This window comes from Uranotaenia lowii, chromosome 1 (genome assembly GCF_029784155.1).
Source record: "Uranotaenia lowii strain MFRU-FL chromosome 1, ASM2978415v1, whole genome shotgun sequence".
NCBI classification, from domain to species: Eukaryota; Metazoa; Arthropoda; class Insecta; order Diptera; family Culicidae; genus Uranotaenia; species Uranotaenia lowii.
The window spans coordinates 111,705,830-111,724,996 of NC_073691.1; the positions used below are offsets into that span (position 1 = coordinate 111,705,830).

Consider the following 19,167-nt stretch of genomic DNA (forward strand, 5'->3'; position numbering starts at 1 on the left):
GCTTATTTCGTTAATTTGCGTTTTTCCTTCGAACGAACTACACAGCAAAAATTATTTCCTGTAAAATTACGCAAATGTCCTGTAACAAAAAGGAGCAGGACATTTACCGTTATTTTACAGGTCGAAAAACAAATTACGTGACATTTAATTTTCATTGTACAACTTTTTTACAGGACATTTGCTGAATCTTCGTTAACTTTCTAGGAAAACAATTTAAAATTACAGGTTTTGTTAATTAGGGGAGATGGGGGCATAATGGCCACCTTAAGTAAAATGCTTATTTAACCATAGAGAACATATGTAATGTATGTAATATGTGAATTACATCATTGTTTCGTGTTCAGACACTCAAATAGTCTATTGCCTAATTGGATGAAACTTGAAAAAGTAGATAAAAACGTTTAAAAATGCATTTTAAAAATTTCACTGTAGAGGCATAATGAGAAACCCCCCGAGGCAGTATGAGCACCATTAATGAAGGCATAATGAGCGTTTTCTGCCGGGGAATCTAGCAGCGAATTCGACTCGATGAAGTTAACTGAGTAATAGAGCTACAGCTTAACTTGTATCATCTGACAATTTGGCCTATTGGTTAGATGTCAGAGAGGTAATCAGTAGGCTCGAGTTCGATTTCTGGTGGAGGTGATTTTTTTTTTCATTTATCATTCATGATCATGATTGCACTAAACAGTGAGGCGTAGATTCATCAAACAAAGCAATAACAAAATAATCTAGGTCTGTTTGTAGAATTCAAAGAATTAACACATGCTCATACATTATGTTTCTGGTGTTTTGTTTAACGGATGATGCTTTGATGCTATTAGCCGTATAATAAAAAAAAATCAATCATGAATGGTATGTGCAAAAAAAAAAATCCCCTCGAACAGGAATCGAACTCGAGTCTACTGATAACCTCTCCGACACCTAACCAATAGGCCAAATCGACAGACGAAACAAGTCATGCTGTAGCTCTCTTATTCAGTTGACTTCATCGAGTTGAATTCGCTGCTAGATTCCCCGGCAGAAAATGCTCATTATGCCTTCATTGATAGTGCTCTGTTCGCCTCCAGTGAACAAATGAAAGTAAAAACGCGTTTTAAACAAGATTAAAGTGAAAAATCAAAAAGTTTATGATGCTGAAAATAGTGAAACAATGTGTAGATCATGTTGCAGTGCGTACATTTCAGATCAAGATGATTTAAAGGTCATAAAAGCTTATTTGGTGGTGCTCAAAAATTATAATATTTTCGTCACTTGAGAACCTAGCTGGTTATTATTTAATATTTCTGTAAAGATGAAAAGGATATTTCTTTTCTGGTGAAAAATTAATACTATAGGTAGTACGAAACAAGTCCATATGAAAATTTGTTTAAGAAAATACGTACTTATGTAGAAAAAAGGAGTGCTTATTATGCCCTGGGTGCTCGTTATGCCCTCATCTCCCCTACAGGTTGATTTATTTTAAAGGTTGCAGTTTCAGTGACACGTAATAGTCAAAAAAAATTCTGTGTAGGATATGGATAAAATTCTAAAATCTGAATTATCACGGAATATTGTTTGAAATTTGAAAAATTGTTTGGCATTAAATCCAAATCGACCATTATTTCACTTCTAATACGCCTTTGGCTATCAGGGCCTCATATGAATTTGGATGAATTTTGAGTAAATTCTTACAACAACATAAAGCCAAAACCTAATGGTTTTTCAATGATCCAAATTGTCATTTTATTTAAAGATTTTTTTTTAAGATTATCTTAATATTTGCCCAGGGGGCGGTGAGCTCAAAAATTTTGCAAAAGGGGGCGGTGAGTGAAAAAAGTTTGAAAACCACTGATCTACACTTACTTTGATTCCAAAATGTGATAATTTTGAATGTTCAAATATAGGTATTCTATCTATTATTTAACTAAAAAATAACGCGTACGCAACATAAAGATCGTTTATGAGATAATTTTAAAAGTGTGAAAAAAGAAGTACCATCAACCAGTTAACAAGTAACTATTACAAAAAGGCTTACCTCGCCCAAACCAAATAGCAGAAGGTTAATCGTCATGACACATCCTTTTACGTACAATCTCTTGGAAATGATAAATTACCATCACCAATTGTTATTTCCCTTAACCTCTTGTCTGGGTTCCAAAATAATTCTCACAGCCTTGTGCCGTGGTAGCTTCCAAACCCTACGCGCTCGTCTTGCAAACCGCTCTATCATAATTAACAACGTAACAGTTCTGGAAGAGCAATAATTATGAATTTATCATGTAATCAATTTATCACATCACATCAACAAAAATTGAGTAATTACTCTTCTCTGCCGCTGGTATCCTGCGGTGGTGTTTTCCGGAAACACCGGATTCGTTACAAAAAAAAACATAATTGGCGCTGAAACCACCATCTTATTCAAACTAATTTCGCCCGCCACCCGCCTGCTTTGTTGTTCTGCCCGGGAGCAAGTTGACGGTGCCTTGCAAACGCGCGCTCACCGCAAGGAAAAATCTTCCGCACCGAAAACATTTTATCAAAACAATACCAACTTTAGAACTGAGCCAATTCAAACGTAATTTCATTAGGCAAACACGAAAATCACTGCCTTCGGCAAATTTTGTATGAAAACATTTCTTTCATTGTTCGCTTGGAATGCTTCGAGAAGCGTTTGGATTCGCACAATGAAATATATTCATCTTCAGCATCCGCAGTCTTTCATCCTGGTCCGCGCCCTTTTCTCGATTTGTCCTCCCTGGACAAAATGATTTAAGCAGCAAATTCATCACACCGGTTAGGAAACAGACACATGGACTGTAGCTACCTACTAGGATAGCATTAATCTTGATCACTCAACCCTCTGGCTTTACCGCCGCTGCTGTTGCTGCTTCGCTTGGTCGACCGGCGTCAACGGATGTGGAGGAGCGAGCAAGCAAGCAAGGTCCTATAGGTAGTCAGTGCCGCACTGCCAAAGGATATTTTTCAAGAAAAGTAAACAGTCTATTCGATAAATTAGATAATTAAATGGATGCATCCGAGGGTCAAAGTAAAGCGTGCCAGCTCGTGAACCGTAGCAGCTATTGTGTACACAAATGCGTGATTTTTACTTCTACGCTTGTTTTGAAAATCAAGTAGGTCTTGCGTTTGTTAAGGTTAATTGGAAATCAACATCCAGCCTGTGTTGATGGCGAGTCATTTGCTACGTACAACAATCAACACATTTTGAAACAAATGGACGCATTTATCCAAGCAACCACATTTTTCTCCATGACGTCTCATCAGAGTAAACCATTTTCGTTCCAGATGCATCCTACTATGGACGGTATCGATATGCTGGATCCGTCAGGTTCGATGACCACATTAACACCGATGACGGACGCATCACTTACTTCTACACATCATCAGTTGCACGGGTCATATCACAGCATGAACCACATGATGGGTCATCATCATAGCGGACCTCTTGGAGGTCATACACCAGGTCAGTCAAATGAGTTAAGATCGGTGGTTGAATTGATTTGTTTACGTCATTTTTTTTGTAAATATTATTTTTCCCATAGATGGATTCCTCGGGGCCCATCATCCGGCAATGGCCGTCGCTGTGGCAACTGCTGGTCTTCATCCGGACACCGATACCGATCCCCGGGAATTGGAAGCCTTTGCTGAACGGTTCAAGCAGCGGCGGATAAAATTAGGTAAGCCGATGATCCGTGAACAATGGTAGGAAATTGTGCATTTAGCAATAAACCAACAGATGAACATGACAACATGATATCGACAACAACATGAAATCGAAATATGTACATATGTACGTCATTCGAAAATTATCAAGTTCATCAAACCCAATCGAAAACTTCAAGGAAGCACTTCAATGCTGACGGCACTAAACCGCATCTGTTCATCCGGTAGTAAAACTGTTACGCAGTTTAACACTTCAAAATTTGAAGTTCAAATAGCTTAAAAAAAGAAAAACATTTTTCCCGCAGGAGATAGGAAAAAAACCACGCGTGCGAAGTTAACAAGTCATCGCCCTATGTGGTTTATGTAGGGGAAAGTCGGATAAGACGGACACAGCGGATAAAATGGACACTTTCAATATTTCGAAAATTACAATATTTCTAACAAATCTAATGATGGGAATATTTACGCCTAAAGCCTAGTCCACACTAGGCAACACGAACTGCGTTTTTTTTGTTATGAGACGAACTTTGTTGTCTGTTGTTGTTGTTGGAAACCTGAGACGGTCTCAGTGTCTCCCGAAGAAAATGGGAGACGCTGAGACGGTCTCGAGACGAACCGTCTCCTAGTGTGGACTAGGCTTAAGAATATCAACACTTTCGAGACCCTTGGTTTACTCAAGCAAGGTCTCATAATAGTAAACAAAACAAAAAAAGTTGACCATTATGTTTGAAAGGCACATTAAACGCCCCCCCCCCCCCCCCCCCCACCCCAGAGTTTTCATTCCGGAGGATGATGCTAAGTGTTATCGTTGCGGAATTAATAAAAAATAGCAATATTTCTTCTGCTTCCTAAGGGAAACGGTCGTATCTTGCACAGAATTTCCATTTTTCAAAGAACCTAACTAGAAGTCAGAAAACAAACTCGCAAACAAATGTAATATAGGATATATTGAAAGTTCTACACGAACACCACCTTAGCAGAGCTTAGCAGGAGGCCTCAGCCCTAACCTTAAACCATGGGAGAACAGAATCGATTTTTGAGAAAGGCGCACGATAAACCCGATTTCCCGGCACTAATATCGACAAATTCGCCCTGTGGAAAAGCGATACGATGTTTTGATTTTTTGGGTGTTCAGGGGTGCCAAATGCATTGATATTTGAAAAATTAGGCTAGAAGAAATATCAATTTCTTCTTTTGTCACCCTTCCCCCCCCTTCGAAATTTTCAAAAACCCGAAGGGGGAAATAAATAAAGTTTTAAGATTTAAGGAAAATTTCGAAAAAAAAACAAGAATCCAAAAGATTACAAGACGAAAAAAACAAATTTTGGAAGATGGAAGTTATTCCACCTTTTGTATTCTCGATTTTATTGAATTTCGATGTTCCAACTCCGAGTGACAAAAGAAGGATTTGAAATTTGTTCCGGCCTTATTACATTTTTTCATTGCATTGTTATTGAAAAACCTTTTCATTAGAACTGAGTATTCGGAACTTTCCCGTAGATTTCTATTCGAATGTGAAATTAAACGTATCATCTGAACGCATTATGTGGATACGTTTAAAATAATTAGAACATGTAGGCGATTACTTTCAAATCCAACATAGACGGGGATTTCAATGATTTACTTGTTTAAAACAGTGAATGATTTTCCATTCGTTGAGAAGTTAGAAACAACTTTTTTCAATCTACCAAGCAGTACATGAAAATATATTTCAGATGTTTTGAATTCACCTTGAAAACTCATAACCAAAAGATGGCATATCTTACTCCAATTAGGGACGCCCCATAATGAATTCAAACGTTTAGCTATTCATAGTTAAAAAATTTATTCAATTCAGAAATATTATAATAAGTTTATAACAAGCAAATACTGATTATAGTAACGCACCTAGCATCACTGGTGAGGCCGCCAGCAAATCAAAATTGAGGTTATGGCTGAGGCCGATTTTTCGCCATTACTATCGTCCGTATATACCCTTAGAGCAAGTCCAATGGTGTTGGGAAAAAGTGGTAGGAATTTTGACGTCTGTAGCACAGATGGGAATTTTTCTATCGTAAAATATAGACCAAAAAGCTTGGCCGTCCACCGGTGTGATAGAATACGAAGGTATAAAATTGAAAGCAACCAGCGATGCCAAGAGAATTTGCTTTTCAGTAATTTTACTGACTTTTTGTATTTTGAATTCACCGTTGGAAAATTGAAATCAAATTCATTTTACTTGATCATTTACTTGAAATAGTAGTGCCAATATGAAAATTTTATTAGTTATATCTATGAATAAGTATTGTTTAAGTTATAATGCATCCCAATATTAAAATGTATTCTGCAGAATTAGGAGTTTAATATTGGAGTGCATTTGATTACACGAGTTGATAAAGTTTTTGAACTCTTTCTAAAACTTTCATTTTCAAAATGATAATTAAGTGAGTGACAAATAAAAAGTATAGATCTTTCAGACACAAGCTGAATTTTACTCCCGATACGACGCCTTACGTTTGATATGATTGACACTTGTCGAATCAACAGCGAGGGTTCCGTTTTCTTAAGACGATGGATCCATTAAAGACGGTATTCCGAACTTGTTACCGGACATTCCGACGGAATATCTTTTTCAAATAAAAAAGCGAAACAATTTCCTACTCCCGAAAACCGCTTAAACAAAACATACAAACAGAATTTATTTATTCACACAGCTATCTGGCATCTCTGCGCCTCAAAATGTATTCAATTGGCAAGGGCATGAAAAAAAAATTGGCTGTAAGTTTTAAAGTGTTGATTAACTTCATTGCAATTCGTATCAATTTAAGTGATAAAAGATTTAAAAAAAAGAAAATATCACTTTATGTTTAAATCCTGAAATTGCTCAATTTCCTTTATTTTCCCCTCAACTGAGGTTTTGAGCATAAGATAGATGGCAGCACCTAAGCGTTTCATGCACGAATACTGTATTGCAACGCCGACTCTATCACTCGGTTCGGTGTTGCAAAACATCGTGTTTTTATATCACCCTCAGCCAAAAAGTGTTATACGATACAAATTTTGTAGCGCGAAACTGTTCGAATATCAGATTTTCCCAACACCGGTGTACGGCAAATGTGTTGTGATGTGTTGTAAACCTTCGAAATTTCCAACTCCATCTCAACCAGTGAACTTGCTCTTATAGATAAACAAAGGACATCGCCAACTCTCAGCAGAAATCTTATTGATAAAATAATGTGATCGAGACCATTTCAAACCAATTGTATTTTCTTATTTGCATCCGATGAAAATTTCGTGATGTTGAGAACTCTCCCCAAACTCTAGAACCGAGTCGGAGGGTAGGTATGAGTACGAAATTGAGGATTTTTGGTAAATGTTGCAAAACAATTCTTAATATTTTAATGTTTCAGATTATTTACTTTTTTTAGATTAAATGAGATTTTCGAATAATATATGGAAAATCGAGTAACAATACAATACAATACAATCAATGAAAGCAAACAAACAAAACAGAAGCAGCAGCAATCTGCTTGGAGTGTAGACGGAAATTTTTTTGTACTTTTTCCTTATTTTGAAGGTGTAACACAAGCCGATGTGGGCAAGGCACTGGCCAATCTGAAACTACCAGGCGTCGGGGCACTGTCCCAAAGCACCATATGCCGTTTCGAGAGTCTGACCCTGTCCCACAACAACATGATTGCGTTGAAGCCGATCCTGCAGGCCTGGCTGGAGGAGGCGGAAGCCCAAGCCAAGAACAAGCGAAGAGACCCGGACGCACCCAGCGTCCTGCCAGCTGGCGAAAAGAAAAGGTAGCTGATGTTTCAATCTGGAGATTTGACGCTTTTTAGAATATTTTGTGTGATTGTTTTTGTTATCCTTGTTTGTTTACTTTTGTAGAAAAATATATAATTTTAAATCATCAGTTGTGTGTTTTCTCTTATTTAGTTTACTTACAAATCAAACATGTTTATTTGTTATACCTGATAGTGGACTCAACAAATTGTAATTTGTAATTCCAAATGTCGAACACTGTTTGTGTTTTAAGATTGGAATTCAAGTAACGTAAAGAAAATGGAAAATTCTAAAAGGGCCGTTCAGATACCATGGGGACAGAAAAATGAGATTTTGACCCCCTCCTCTCCCTCCATGGACAAGCGTGGACATTTGGCAAACCCCTACTACTCTCCCCGGATGTCTACGTGGACATGAAATTGTTTTCTTTCTAAATCTAGTTTGACTGTTAGAAAACCCTACTTTTTGCCTTTTTGTTATTGAAATAGCTGATTCGGAAAAAAAACGAAAAGGCATTTCCAGCAAAACAATTTTAAATTAATTTCTAAATTATCATATTTATCACTTGCTTTCAAGTGGTTACTAATTGGTTAAGCTTAAACTGGGAAGCTTTGCAATTTTAAGATTTATACATCTTACCTAATATTTATTCTTTTTTTTGTTTCGATTATAGCCGTTATAAGTCTTAACATCTTTATGTCATTCGCGAATTATAGCAACGATGCAGTTGAAGGACAATCATTGAAAAACATATTCGGTACAACTGTGATCGATGTTTTTAATATTTATTCATGGACATGACCCAAACCGCTACCCCCCTCTCCGTGGACAAGCGTGGGCTTTTCTATACACCCCCCCTAAGTTGTCTACGTGGTATGTGAAGGACCCCTTACAGAATCTTGATCCTACATATAAAATCTTATTGATTTGGAATGAATCCCAAAAATTTGATTTTGAGAAATGGTTATAAGATTACGATTTACTAAAGAAACTGTAGTAAAATAAAAGAGACGAAATGTCCCGATTAGAATTTTTGATTTTCTGCCATTCCAATCAAGCAAAAGACTTGTCAAACTAGGAATATTTGGAATTGCGAAAGCGGCTAACGCGAAAGTAGTATCATTCATAAAGTCTGCTTCATTTAATATTGGAACAAATTCTTTTGCTCATTGTGGCGCTCCTAGTGGACGGATTTGGAAACTTTTTTCACCCACGTGTCGGGAAATTCATTACCTTTCACCATGTATTTATGTCATAACACCAAACGATAGCATTTTGTAAACAACCGCCATGGAAGCCGAACGGAGAGATCAAATTGTGCACAGTTTTCTTACGAGTACGAGTACGAGAATTTCTTCGAAACAGCAATGAATAATTTTTTTAATTTTTTTTATGAAAGAGTAAAGAAAATGCTACATTTGTATGAAAAACAAATTATGAATTCGTTAATAAATGACTGAACTACACGCAATTGTTTGTGTTCCAATTTTAAATGAAGCAGACTTTACATCCGTCGAACTTGGTCAGCACTTGGTCGTACAGCTTTCGAGCACGGATTCTGGCCACATTGTTCTGCTTCAGCGTCCGATTTGGCTGTTTGCTGGCTCGGAATGACCTTATTCCCTCCCGGAGACGAATTCGTCGCACCGTACTGTGAGCGGCCTGGAACTTATTGGCCAAATCGCGGTCTGAAAGATTGGGATTCCTCTTGACGGCCTTGATGACTTTCCCACGCAGTTTCCGGTCGACAGTTCCACTCCGACGCTTCGAATGCGGCTTCCGAGCCGTCGTCAATGTTTCCTTGTACTGCTTGATAACACGCCATACGGTATTTCTGGGCATTTTAAGCTGTTTAGCTAGCTTCGATGCCGACAACAATGGATTTTCAAGAAAACTGTGCACAATTTGATCTCTCCGTTCGGCTTCCATGGCGGTTGTTTACAAAATGCTATCGTTTGGTGTTATGACATAAATACATGGTGAAAGGTAATGAATTTCCCGACACGTGGGTGAAAAAAGTTTCCAAATCCGTCCACTAGGAGCGCCACAATGAGCAAAAGAATTTGTTCCAATATTAAATGAAGCAGACTTTATGTGTAACCAAAACGTAACCAAAGCTGAAGTCATGTAAAGTTGGAAGTAAAGTGATGTATGGTTTATTTCGAAAGGATCAGACTGCGTCTATTTATATTTACCTAATTTTCTTTCAAGGATTACTTATTTTATTTATTTTAGTAGAAAGCAGATATTGTTCCAGGCAATGATTTGTTTCTTGTCAGCTTGCGTAAGTTTTATGTTTATTTCTCTTCCGTTATCATCTATGAAAAATGCACCAGTTGTTTTGTTCGGATGCTTTGCCGGCACATCTATTAGACAAACCATATTTTAATAATAAGTAATCTATATCGAGCCTTTTTTCAAGAAAAAGGACTTCCATCGCTGCTCCAGAGAAGCGTTCCCTCGAGGCCTATTTTGCCGTCCAACCAAGACCATCCGGTGAGAAGATAGCGGCCATCGCGGAGAAGCTGGACCTGAAGAAGAACGTCGTCCGGGTATGGTTCTGCAACCAGCGCCAGAAGCAAAAGCGTATGAAATTCGCGGCCCAGCACTGACCAACCGGGCACCACCAGGGTACATCTCAGTTTAGCGGTTTAATGAATAGCGTAACTACTCTAGGCGGCAACGGAGGCGTTGCCGGATTCGGATACTAACACTAATCATAATTCGTGAGATATCCGAGGACGATATTAGCAAGGGAACCAATATTAGTAATAGGTCTTCATCTTAAGAGACCAGCTGTGTACATAACACCGAGCAGAAGAAGGAATAGTTTGAATCTAAGTAGAAGCTAGTGATACCAAAAAGCAAACAAGAAAAAAATACGAAATTGTGATTTCGGAAGTAGAAGCTTGAAAGTGAACAAAAAGAAAACAATTTAAGCGGAAACCCATGTACAGTCTGATTAAGATTTTTTATTGTCAAATTCAAACTATGAAGTAAGACAAAAGAACTGACAAAATTCGAGTATGTGCAATATATATTAATTATTTAGTTCACCGTACACGAAATATACCAAGTAACGTGCATTTGGTACTAATATAAAGAATCTCTATTTCTTTTGTAAAAGTAGATGACTTAAGCAAATTGACTGTATATATCGAAACAAAAGCAAACAAAAAACCCAAATATAGGAAAGGAGCACACAATCGTCGCAGAAGAACACCAAAAGTGCTGCTGAATGCTACACTAAGTTTGGCACTCATTTGTGGTGCCAGTGGCGTACAGCGATGTAAGTCAGGTCGCGCTGCCTCGCGGCACATGGTGATCCAGCGCAATAAAGCTTGCTCCGGTGTGATGGCGCGGAAATTGACGTGTAAAAACAACTATCGAACAACAGAGAGCAAGCGATCCTTAATTAAGTAAAAGAAGTGTGCAAGTGAAAAACAACAATAAATTGATTCTGTAGCAAAAACAAGGCAATAGTGGTAGAGTTACGTAGGACGAAATCAATAAAAACAATGAAACACTACAAACGTGATGACCGATTTTCATTTGTGGAGAAAAATCTATCATTAAACCCTGTCTTGATTATTTTGTCCAATATTTTTTTGCCAATATTGGTTATACGCTCACGTTGTACGAGAGTACGACTTGATATGTCTCCAAATCAATACAATAGGACTAGGACTATAGGAAACTTTAAAAGGCAGCTAGGGAGACGTGAGTGTGTACTCCATCTACAGTGTCCAAAAACCAAGTGCCCGTCGCTGACATGCATTCATGATTTTCAATTGACGGCATTTCGGTACCGTCAACTGGGGCAACATGCAACAATTTTCAACTTCAATGGCTTCTAAAATCTTAATGCTTACAGATAATCATACCTCTTGTACATCAAAAGTTTATAGTTTTCGATAAATTTGTGATGTCATAACGCATGAAGCACCAATTGCAGTAGTTTTTGGTTTTGTTCGATTTAAATTTTACATTTTTGCTGTCAAAAATGTTTTTAAGAAAAGAGTGTTAATCTGCTGCATACATTTAGGGGTAAAAAATTCTACAAAATATTCTATTATCTTAAATCATGTAAATAAATCTTAAGATGGTTGAAATTTTAATGTTAACAAACGCATAATGCAAAACAATCATATCCCAGCATATGGAAACGCGATTTATGAGATTTAGTTCTGATTTGCATTTTGTTGCATTTTGCCCCAGACAGCTAAGTGAATTATAAAAATGTTTATTTAAAAAAAATTGGGGATTGTCCAAAAAATATTTATACACCAACAGTGTTGGTATAGGATAATGAAAGCAATATAAAGTTTGTAGGTGATATCATTAAGCCAATCCGTCATACGAGGTAAAGTTTTTTACGTCATCGAAAAATGTAAAACTTTGTAAATCTACTGCTCGATTTTTTAATTTTTTTATGAGAATAAAAAAACTTTAAAAGACTCTTTCACGATGTTAGAAACTATGTCATCATCAATTTGTTATCATTCAATGATACTTTATTACAGCAGAATGAAATAAACATTGAATGAGTGTTGTGGTATACAAATGTTGTATCTAACCCTGCTTTTGCATGTTGCCCCGTTTGACGGTATAGAAAACTTCACTCGGGCCGACCGTACATTTTTTTTAATCCGATCAGGGTTAGAAAACACGCGCTTCGATCCATCCATGTATCACTGTATGGATAATTGGTTTTCAAAGTGGTCCACCTGGTGGGCGTTGAAAGCTTCTACGCGACTTTGAAATTCGGGGGGCGTTGAAAGGGCCCAGAGGAGACAGTGGAGTCATTTCAACATCCGAATTTTCGCAAATTACGAAACAAATTCGAATTGAATTGAAAGTCAGGTTAAGGAAAAAAATATATTATTTTACAGAGTTGTAAAGCAAGTGTTTGGCTCTATACGGCCGCTATTCCCATTTGCATTTTCATCATTTTTCAGTTTATCTCAAAAATCGTTCTTATACAGTTAGTTCTTCATTGTAGACTCAAAACTTTAATAACTTTGTTCTCGAAAAATACCAAGTCATGTCTCCCCATATGAAATATTTCCGCAAAGCTGTCTCGGAATGCTTTAAAATTCATCATCTTATCAACGCTTATTTTACAAATAATAATACAATGTGTGCGACAAAATAAGCATTCATTGAAATTACGAAAGTTAGACCAGATAAAACAGTACAGTAAAGTCAAAAATAATAATTTCCATAGTTTTAATAAGCTTTAATGTTAAGGGTAAATTACACAGAACTATTTTTTTTTTAATTTGTATGAGGTTTATTGAAGTGTTTGTTGTAAAACATGGAAAACAGTGAGCTACAAAGCCATTTTTTTAGTTTTTGTCATGCTGTTACTTGCTGCTTGGGCTTTTATAAAATCTATGAACCAAAATACGCGTACACGCGTAAGTCATCCAGGCAAGTATTCATTTTTCCCCGGAACATTCTCGTTGTGTGATGAATTTTCACCTAACCGCAGATCCTTCGAAGTCTACCAACATTCTGAACTACATTATTGATCGCCATGTTCCGAAACGTAGGGTAGCTAAAAATCTACGGGCTCCCTGGGTCACTAAAGAACCGCGGCGACTGAAGACGGCCAAAAAACGTGCACTCCGAAACTACAACAAGCACAAATCCCCTTACACTAAAGGAGAATACCGCAAATTAAACTTTGCGTATAAAAAAGTCAGTAAGCGTAGCTTCTTGAATTATCTAAATCGGTTACAAAGGAATTTCAAGACCAGTCCGAAATCTTTTTGGAAGCATGTAAGAAATCAACGTTAAGAACCAGGGCTTCCGTCCTACATGTTCCTTGACAGTGACACAGCGAATTCTGATCCAGAAATTTGTGAATTTTTTGCCGAGAAATTTTCTAGTATTTTCACAACTGGGCGAATTTCCTTGGAGCAACTGGCCAGAGCTATCGGAAATATATCACCCCTAGGGTCATCTTTGAATGGTATTCTGGTCGACGAGGCAGCCATCCTAAAAGCGACAGCGAAGCTAAAAAATTCATCTTCTACGGTCCCAGACGGTATACCACCTACTTTTTTGAAGCGTTTTATGCCATCTTTGCTGACACACATCAGGCATATCTTTCAATCATCGCTGGACTGCGAAATCTTTCCCTCATTGTGGAAAGAAGCTCACATGTTTCCTGTCCACAAAAAGGGACATAAAGAGAGACGTGAGCAACTATCGCGGAATCTCCGCTCTATATGCGATCGCCAAATTGTTTGAACTGGTTGTTTTGGATCCAATTTTCTCATTTTGCAAGCATCACTTCTCCAACGATCAGCACGGGTTCATGCCTAAACGATCCACGACTACAAACCTACTGAGTTTTACATCGTTCGTGCAGGACAGCTTTGCCAAGAAAACTCAAACAGACGCCATTTACACAGATCTCTGTGCTGCGTTCGATAAGGTGAACCACGAATTTGCAATCGCGAAGCTCGAACGTTTAGGCTTCTGTGGTTTTATTCTCGAGTACGCTTCAGCTGTTTGGTGCCCTTTCTACCAGAACGGAGCTGAAAGAATCGAGGCTATCCAGCGGCGTTTCTTGCGGTACGCTCTACGACACTTAAACTGGCAGGATTCGTTTACCAAGCTATGGAAACCGCTGCCGTCTCATAGGCTTAGATACGCTTCAAGTACGCCGAAATGTTACACGTGCCTTAGTTGCAGCGGGCCTTCTCACATCTAGAATCGACTGCCCCGAACTGTTGGAGGCCATACCTCTCAGCGTACGACCCCGAGGATTACGAAACCAGAACCTGCAGCTCTACGTTCCGATTCGCCTGAACAATTACGGGGCTAACAGCGCTTTCATCGGCATTCTAAAAACTTTTAATCGGTTTCCGAACATTTCGACTTCGACGTCTCAAGGAACGTATTCCGAAGAAAAATTTTAAGTGTATCAGGTATTGTGTAGTTTTATGTTGATATTAATTTTAATTTGTTAGTTAGTAATCATTAGGATCAACATGTGATCCGTTGATGTTTTTAAACAATAAACAACAAGTCATATTGAATTGATTTTCCTCATCATATATTTGCAGCCCAGATGATTTGCTGTTTCTGATTCAGCATTAATTTAATTTGTATTTATACTCTTCCTTGAAAAAGATCATCGACCGATAAACTTCCGAAGAGATGAAGGTACAGGTTGTTAAATTCATTGAACGTTATTTATTTCATCTTAGACCCACTCAATTCTTGAGCTTGAGCTTGCTATCAACTACGGTCCACCTGCGGCCCGTCCTGGTCAATGGCATAATGGTTGCACTCCGTGATCGGCCCGAGATAATCAATACTGCACAATGAACCAAATGAAAGATTGCTGTGAACAAACAATACAATCTCACTGTACAGTTTCGAGGATCTCCTGCTTTCAAATGAACCAATTATGACGCCGGCCAAGTCCGTGTTGTCGATAGAGGAAGGAAGTGCAGCACATGCGATGATGTGTTTTGCGAAGACCGGCTGTACGTCATCCGTCTACAAATCTCACGCTGACTGTTTGGGGGTAAGGGTGATGTGGCATGGAAATCATTTTGGTAAATGATAAGGCCACTTGAAACCTATTCACTTACTCTCCTGAAATACTTAAATTTTCTATTGAAACTCCTGATCAACCTTAGAAGCCTGATAAGGTTAAAAGGTATCCAATTGTAAAATAAGCTGCATGGTTCAACAAAATCTTTTGTATCGAATAAAAGTTGATTTTGAATGTCTGTTTCAAAATAATCATTAAATTTAATCAATCGATACTACAAATCAGTGAAGTTTCTGTTTCTTAAATAGCTGATCGAAACGTGAAAAAAACCATTCTAATACTGCATGACTAGATTGCAAGAAGAAGGATGAGTTGAGTTAGTTGAGGAATTTATGTTGACCAACTTAGACTTTTTAGACTGGCGGGTAGAAGTTAACTTTTTTCGTTTTTGGTTTTCAAATGTTCCTAGCTCAGGAAAAGCTTCATCGTAATCAGATATATCACTCAGAGAACTATAAATATTTTCATCCTCAAATCCACCACTTACCGAGCGAAGCATTTCGGCTTAGCTAAGTTTAGATCTTTGGGAAGCTTTCTTTTTTGCTAGCAAAGCACGCTGTTGGTAAACTGGACAGTCTTTTTTGGACAAATTGGAATGAGCTCCCTTACAATGGATGCAAACAGATTCGACTACAGAGCACTCACTTTCATTATTAAATTGACCACACTTACCACAACGTACTTTATTTGCACAAACATGATGGGTGTGACCGAATTTTTTGCACTTATCACAAAGCATAGGTTTTGGAGAAAACAATCGAACCGGAATAAATACGTGATGAATCATAAAATAATCCGGTAACACAGTACCTCAAAAGTGACACGTATTGCATTTGATGGAACATAAGATATTTTATCTTCGTGTATCTGAGATTCCACCAATTGGTGACATTCTAACACGGAAACACTAGGCACTCTCGGATCCTTGAACGTATCAATCCTTCTTCCACTAGATTTTGAAGATCATCATCCGATTGATAAATCACGCCGTGAATCTCTACTCTCTCACTCGGTACATTATAGACTACAAAGAAGCTCGTTTTTGACAACTTCATTCGCTTCTTCACGACTGGTGAAAACGATTCTAACTTTACCGACATTAGTTTTACGAATTTCTTTAATCGTACGAAAATGCTTATGGATCTCCGCGGACACAAGAAGAACATTGATCGGCTTGTCCTTTTGACGGATGAAGACCTCAAATGGCCTCTTAGCAGTTTCAGGGTAACATTTCGACCGTTTGATCGGAAACGTGCGTACATACTTCAATCAAAGACGGTTGAGACGGAGAAGCAGAAAAAGGAATTTCAGGTGTTTGAGGAGATATAGTAGGATGAGATGGATCGGGAATATTTAATGGAGGGAGAGGGTGGTGGAGGGAGGAATCAATTAACCCTTCATTTCATGATTTTTTATTTTTTATTGAAAAAGTTCTCCATAGTGCGCAATGATGAGTACATGGAGGGAAAAATTATGAAAAAATATAATTTTCACACATTTCGAGTATTTAGCCAAAATATAAATTGTTGCAAATTTGCAACAACATGAAATGGTTATACCTTTTTTTTCCTCACACAAGACAGCTAGATATAAATGTTTACTCTTAGTTTATCTTGCACTAACCATAGTTTTAGCTCAAAAACTTCGTAAACCTAGTGTCTGGACACCATTTAGCTGGGGTTAGTATCTATGTATGCTGGTTATCCACCATGGGTGCACGGATTCACTGCAGTTCATACCTAAATATGTGCTTACATGCATTATTGAGATTAATTAGATCGACAAATCTCCAGTTCTTTTTCAGTAACTTAATTTTTTGTGAAAGATTTTATGTGGTTTTATGATATTCGTGTTCATGGTTCCTAAGCGCAATATACAACAATCTAAAATAAAGTTCATTCTCGGCTGACAACAACGAATTATAGAACCATTTATAACAGAAAAAGTGATTGTTGTACATGGTATACTTATTTGCAAAGAACCAATTAACTTGAAAATCAGAGAATACGAAATGTTGAAGGAACAATTTGCAATGTTTATTGAAACACCAATAATAAAAAAACACAAAAAACAATATTTTCAATATTCCTTCAAAAAGAAAACCGATGGATAAAATACCTTCAAAATGCACTCATATAACTTTTGCTGATATTTTTTAATCATATGTCTATTTATTAAGGCAATTCACGTATAAGTTTCATTTTGCCGAGTGGATCCTTATTTAATCCATGTTTGTAGAGGAAGGAGCCGTAATAGTTGCGGTAACTCAACTGTTAGCTTTGATTCTAATTTGGAAGAGGGAAGAGGAACGTTTAGGGTTCAACATCGAAAACGATTTTCCGATGGTACACATTCAGAAGAGTTAACGCAGGCATGTCAAACTGGGGGTTTGCGGGCCGCATGCGGCCCGCGGCCTTGGTCAATGCTGCCCGCGTAGCCCCATCTTAAATTGTCACAAAAAAAACACCACTGATTTTTATGTAAAACTAGCTGACCCGGTGTGCTTTGCTACACCTTTCAAAAACAAATGATATTTTCAGAAATTATTCAAATTTTGGTCTTGTTGGCATTATTTTAAATCAAGTTATAACATAATTCATAAGCAACCGCTATAAAATGCGAGCTGCACTTGGAGTTTCGTATTGTAACACAAAGATGTCTTAAACTTGTTTTCTGAATCTTGATCAAATTTGTGTTAAAGATCTGATAATTTAAATCTGTTTCTTTAAGCGTCGCCCTGAAAAAGGAGGGGCTCAAATTAATCGTACGCAAACAATCTAACTTATAAAATAAGGTTGTTTTTGTTTTTTATGTTCTGAATTTATTCTAAAAATCTGATAAGAGAGCCCCTCTGTCCTTCCCTTCACCCCTTGCTGAATGGAAATCGTGGTCTTGAATAATCATACACATTTTTTTCGAGCCCTAAAATCCTCTCATATCAAATATAGTGCCATTTGTTGATAAATTTGTAAGCTTTACAACAAAATTTCTTCTCCTCTCTACACTGTAAAGCGTAAGGATCTATAACAATCGTAGAAAAATATCTCGTAGCCAAATACCTTTCCATGCTATATTTGTTGGCTTCGTTAGCATAAATTGAGAACTTATGCTAACAAAATTGTATTGGGCTCAACTCCCTCCTCCCATGTACCTACTCACTGAAAGGAGGATGGTGTGTCAGATAATCATAGAATCATACCAAAATGATTTTCCATGTTAAGTTTTGCCCATTTCTCGGATTTTGTTGTAAAAAAAAGATAAATGTAAGCTTTCCTCTTCCCTTCCTTTATTCCAAATTCTATCATCCCACTGCAAGAAAGGAATAGTTTGACATAAAATAAAACTCGTATTGAACTACCATCCCATGCCAAATTTGGTTTTATTTGCGTTGTAAATTCTTGAGTTATGCTTAAACTTACCACCATTCCCCCTTCCGTTCTCCCCATTGAATGGAGGGGTGAGAACTCAATATTCACAAAAGTAGTTTTTTTACTCAAATACTTTTTTTAACCAAATTTTATTTCATTTGCTCTATTAATTCTCGAGTTATCCAAAAAATTGTACGGAAGCCCCCCTTTCCGCCTTATATCTTTCCGCTGAAAAAGGTGGGGCTTCAATTTATAATAGAAACATTTTTCGTATCCAAATACCCTCACATGCCAAATTTGGTTCAATTTGCTCTATCAGCTCACCAGTTATACTGAAAATTGTAAGGGAGACCTCTTCTCCCCCTTTTCATCCACCTTTTTGAAGGAGTGAGGGATACCAAATAATCATAGAAGCATTTCTCGTACCCAAATGTAGTTCCATGCCAAATTTGGTTCCATTTGCTGTTGTCGTTCTTAAGTTATGCAATAAAAATTTTATGAAACTTCACTCCCTCTTTCCTTTCTCCCCGCTGGAAGAAGGAAGGCGTCTCAAACAATCATTAGAACATGTCACGTTCCCAAATATCCGCCCATGCCAAATTCGGTTCCATTTGCTTGATTCGTTTTTGAGTTATGAAAAAAGGGCCCCTCCTCCTTTATATCTCCCTACTAGAAAGAGGGAGGGGTCTCAAATAGTCATAGAAATATTTTTCGTATCCAAATACATTCCCATGCCAAATTTGGTTCCATTTGCTTTATTAGTTTTTGAGTTATGTAAAAAAATATGAA

General features: G+C 37.5%; 1 protein-coding gene across 9 annotated transcripts in view; it reads left to right on the forward strand.

Annotated features, from left to right (window-relative positions):
- The window catches only part of LOC129738769 (inhibitory POU protein), a 151,659-nt gene extending 140,701 nt beyond the window's left edge, over positions 1 to 10,958 (forward strand). Inside the window, exons 5-8 of one of the 9 annotated variants that reach the window (XM_055730049.1) lie at positions 3,265 to 3,463; positions 3,543 to 3,677; positions 7,220 to 7,451; positions 9,845 to 10,958. In XM_055730049.1, the coding sequence (XP_055586024.1) occupies positions 3,265 to 3,463; positions 3,543 to 3,677; positions 7,220 to 7,451; positions 9,845 to 10,046 (768 nt within the window). In that variant the 3' untranslated portion in view covers positions 10,047 to 10,958. Of the gene's footprint in view, positions 1 to 3,264; positions 3,464 to 3,542; positions 3,678 to 7,215; positions 7,452 to 9,844 lie in introns of all 9 variants that reach the window. The other 8 variants (XM_055730052.1, XM_055730055.1, XM_055730048.1 and 5 more) reach the window with 8 other exon arrangements.
- Positions 10,959 to 19,167: the final 8,209 nt, after the last annotated feature.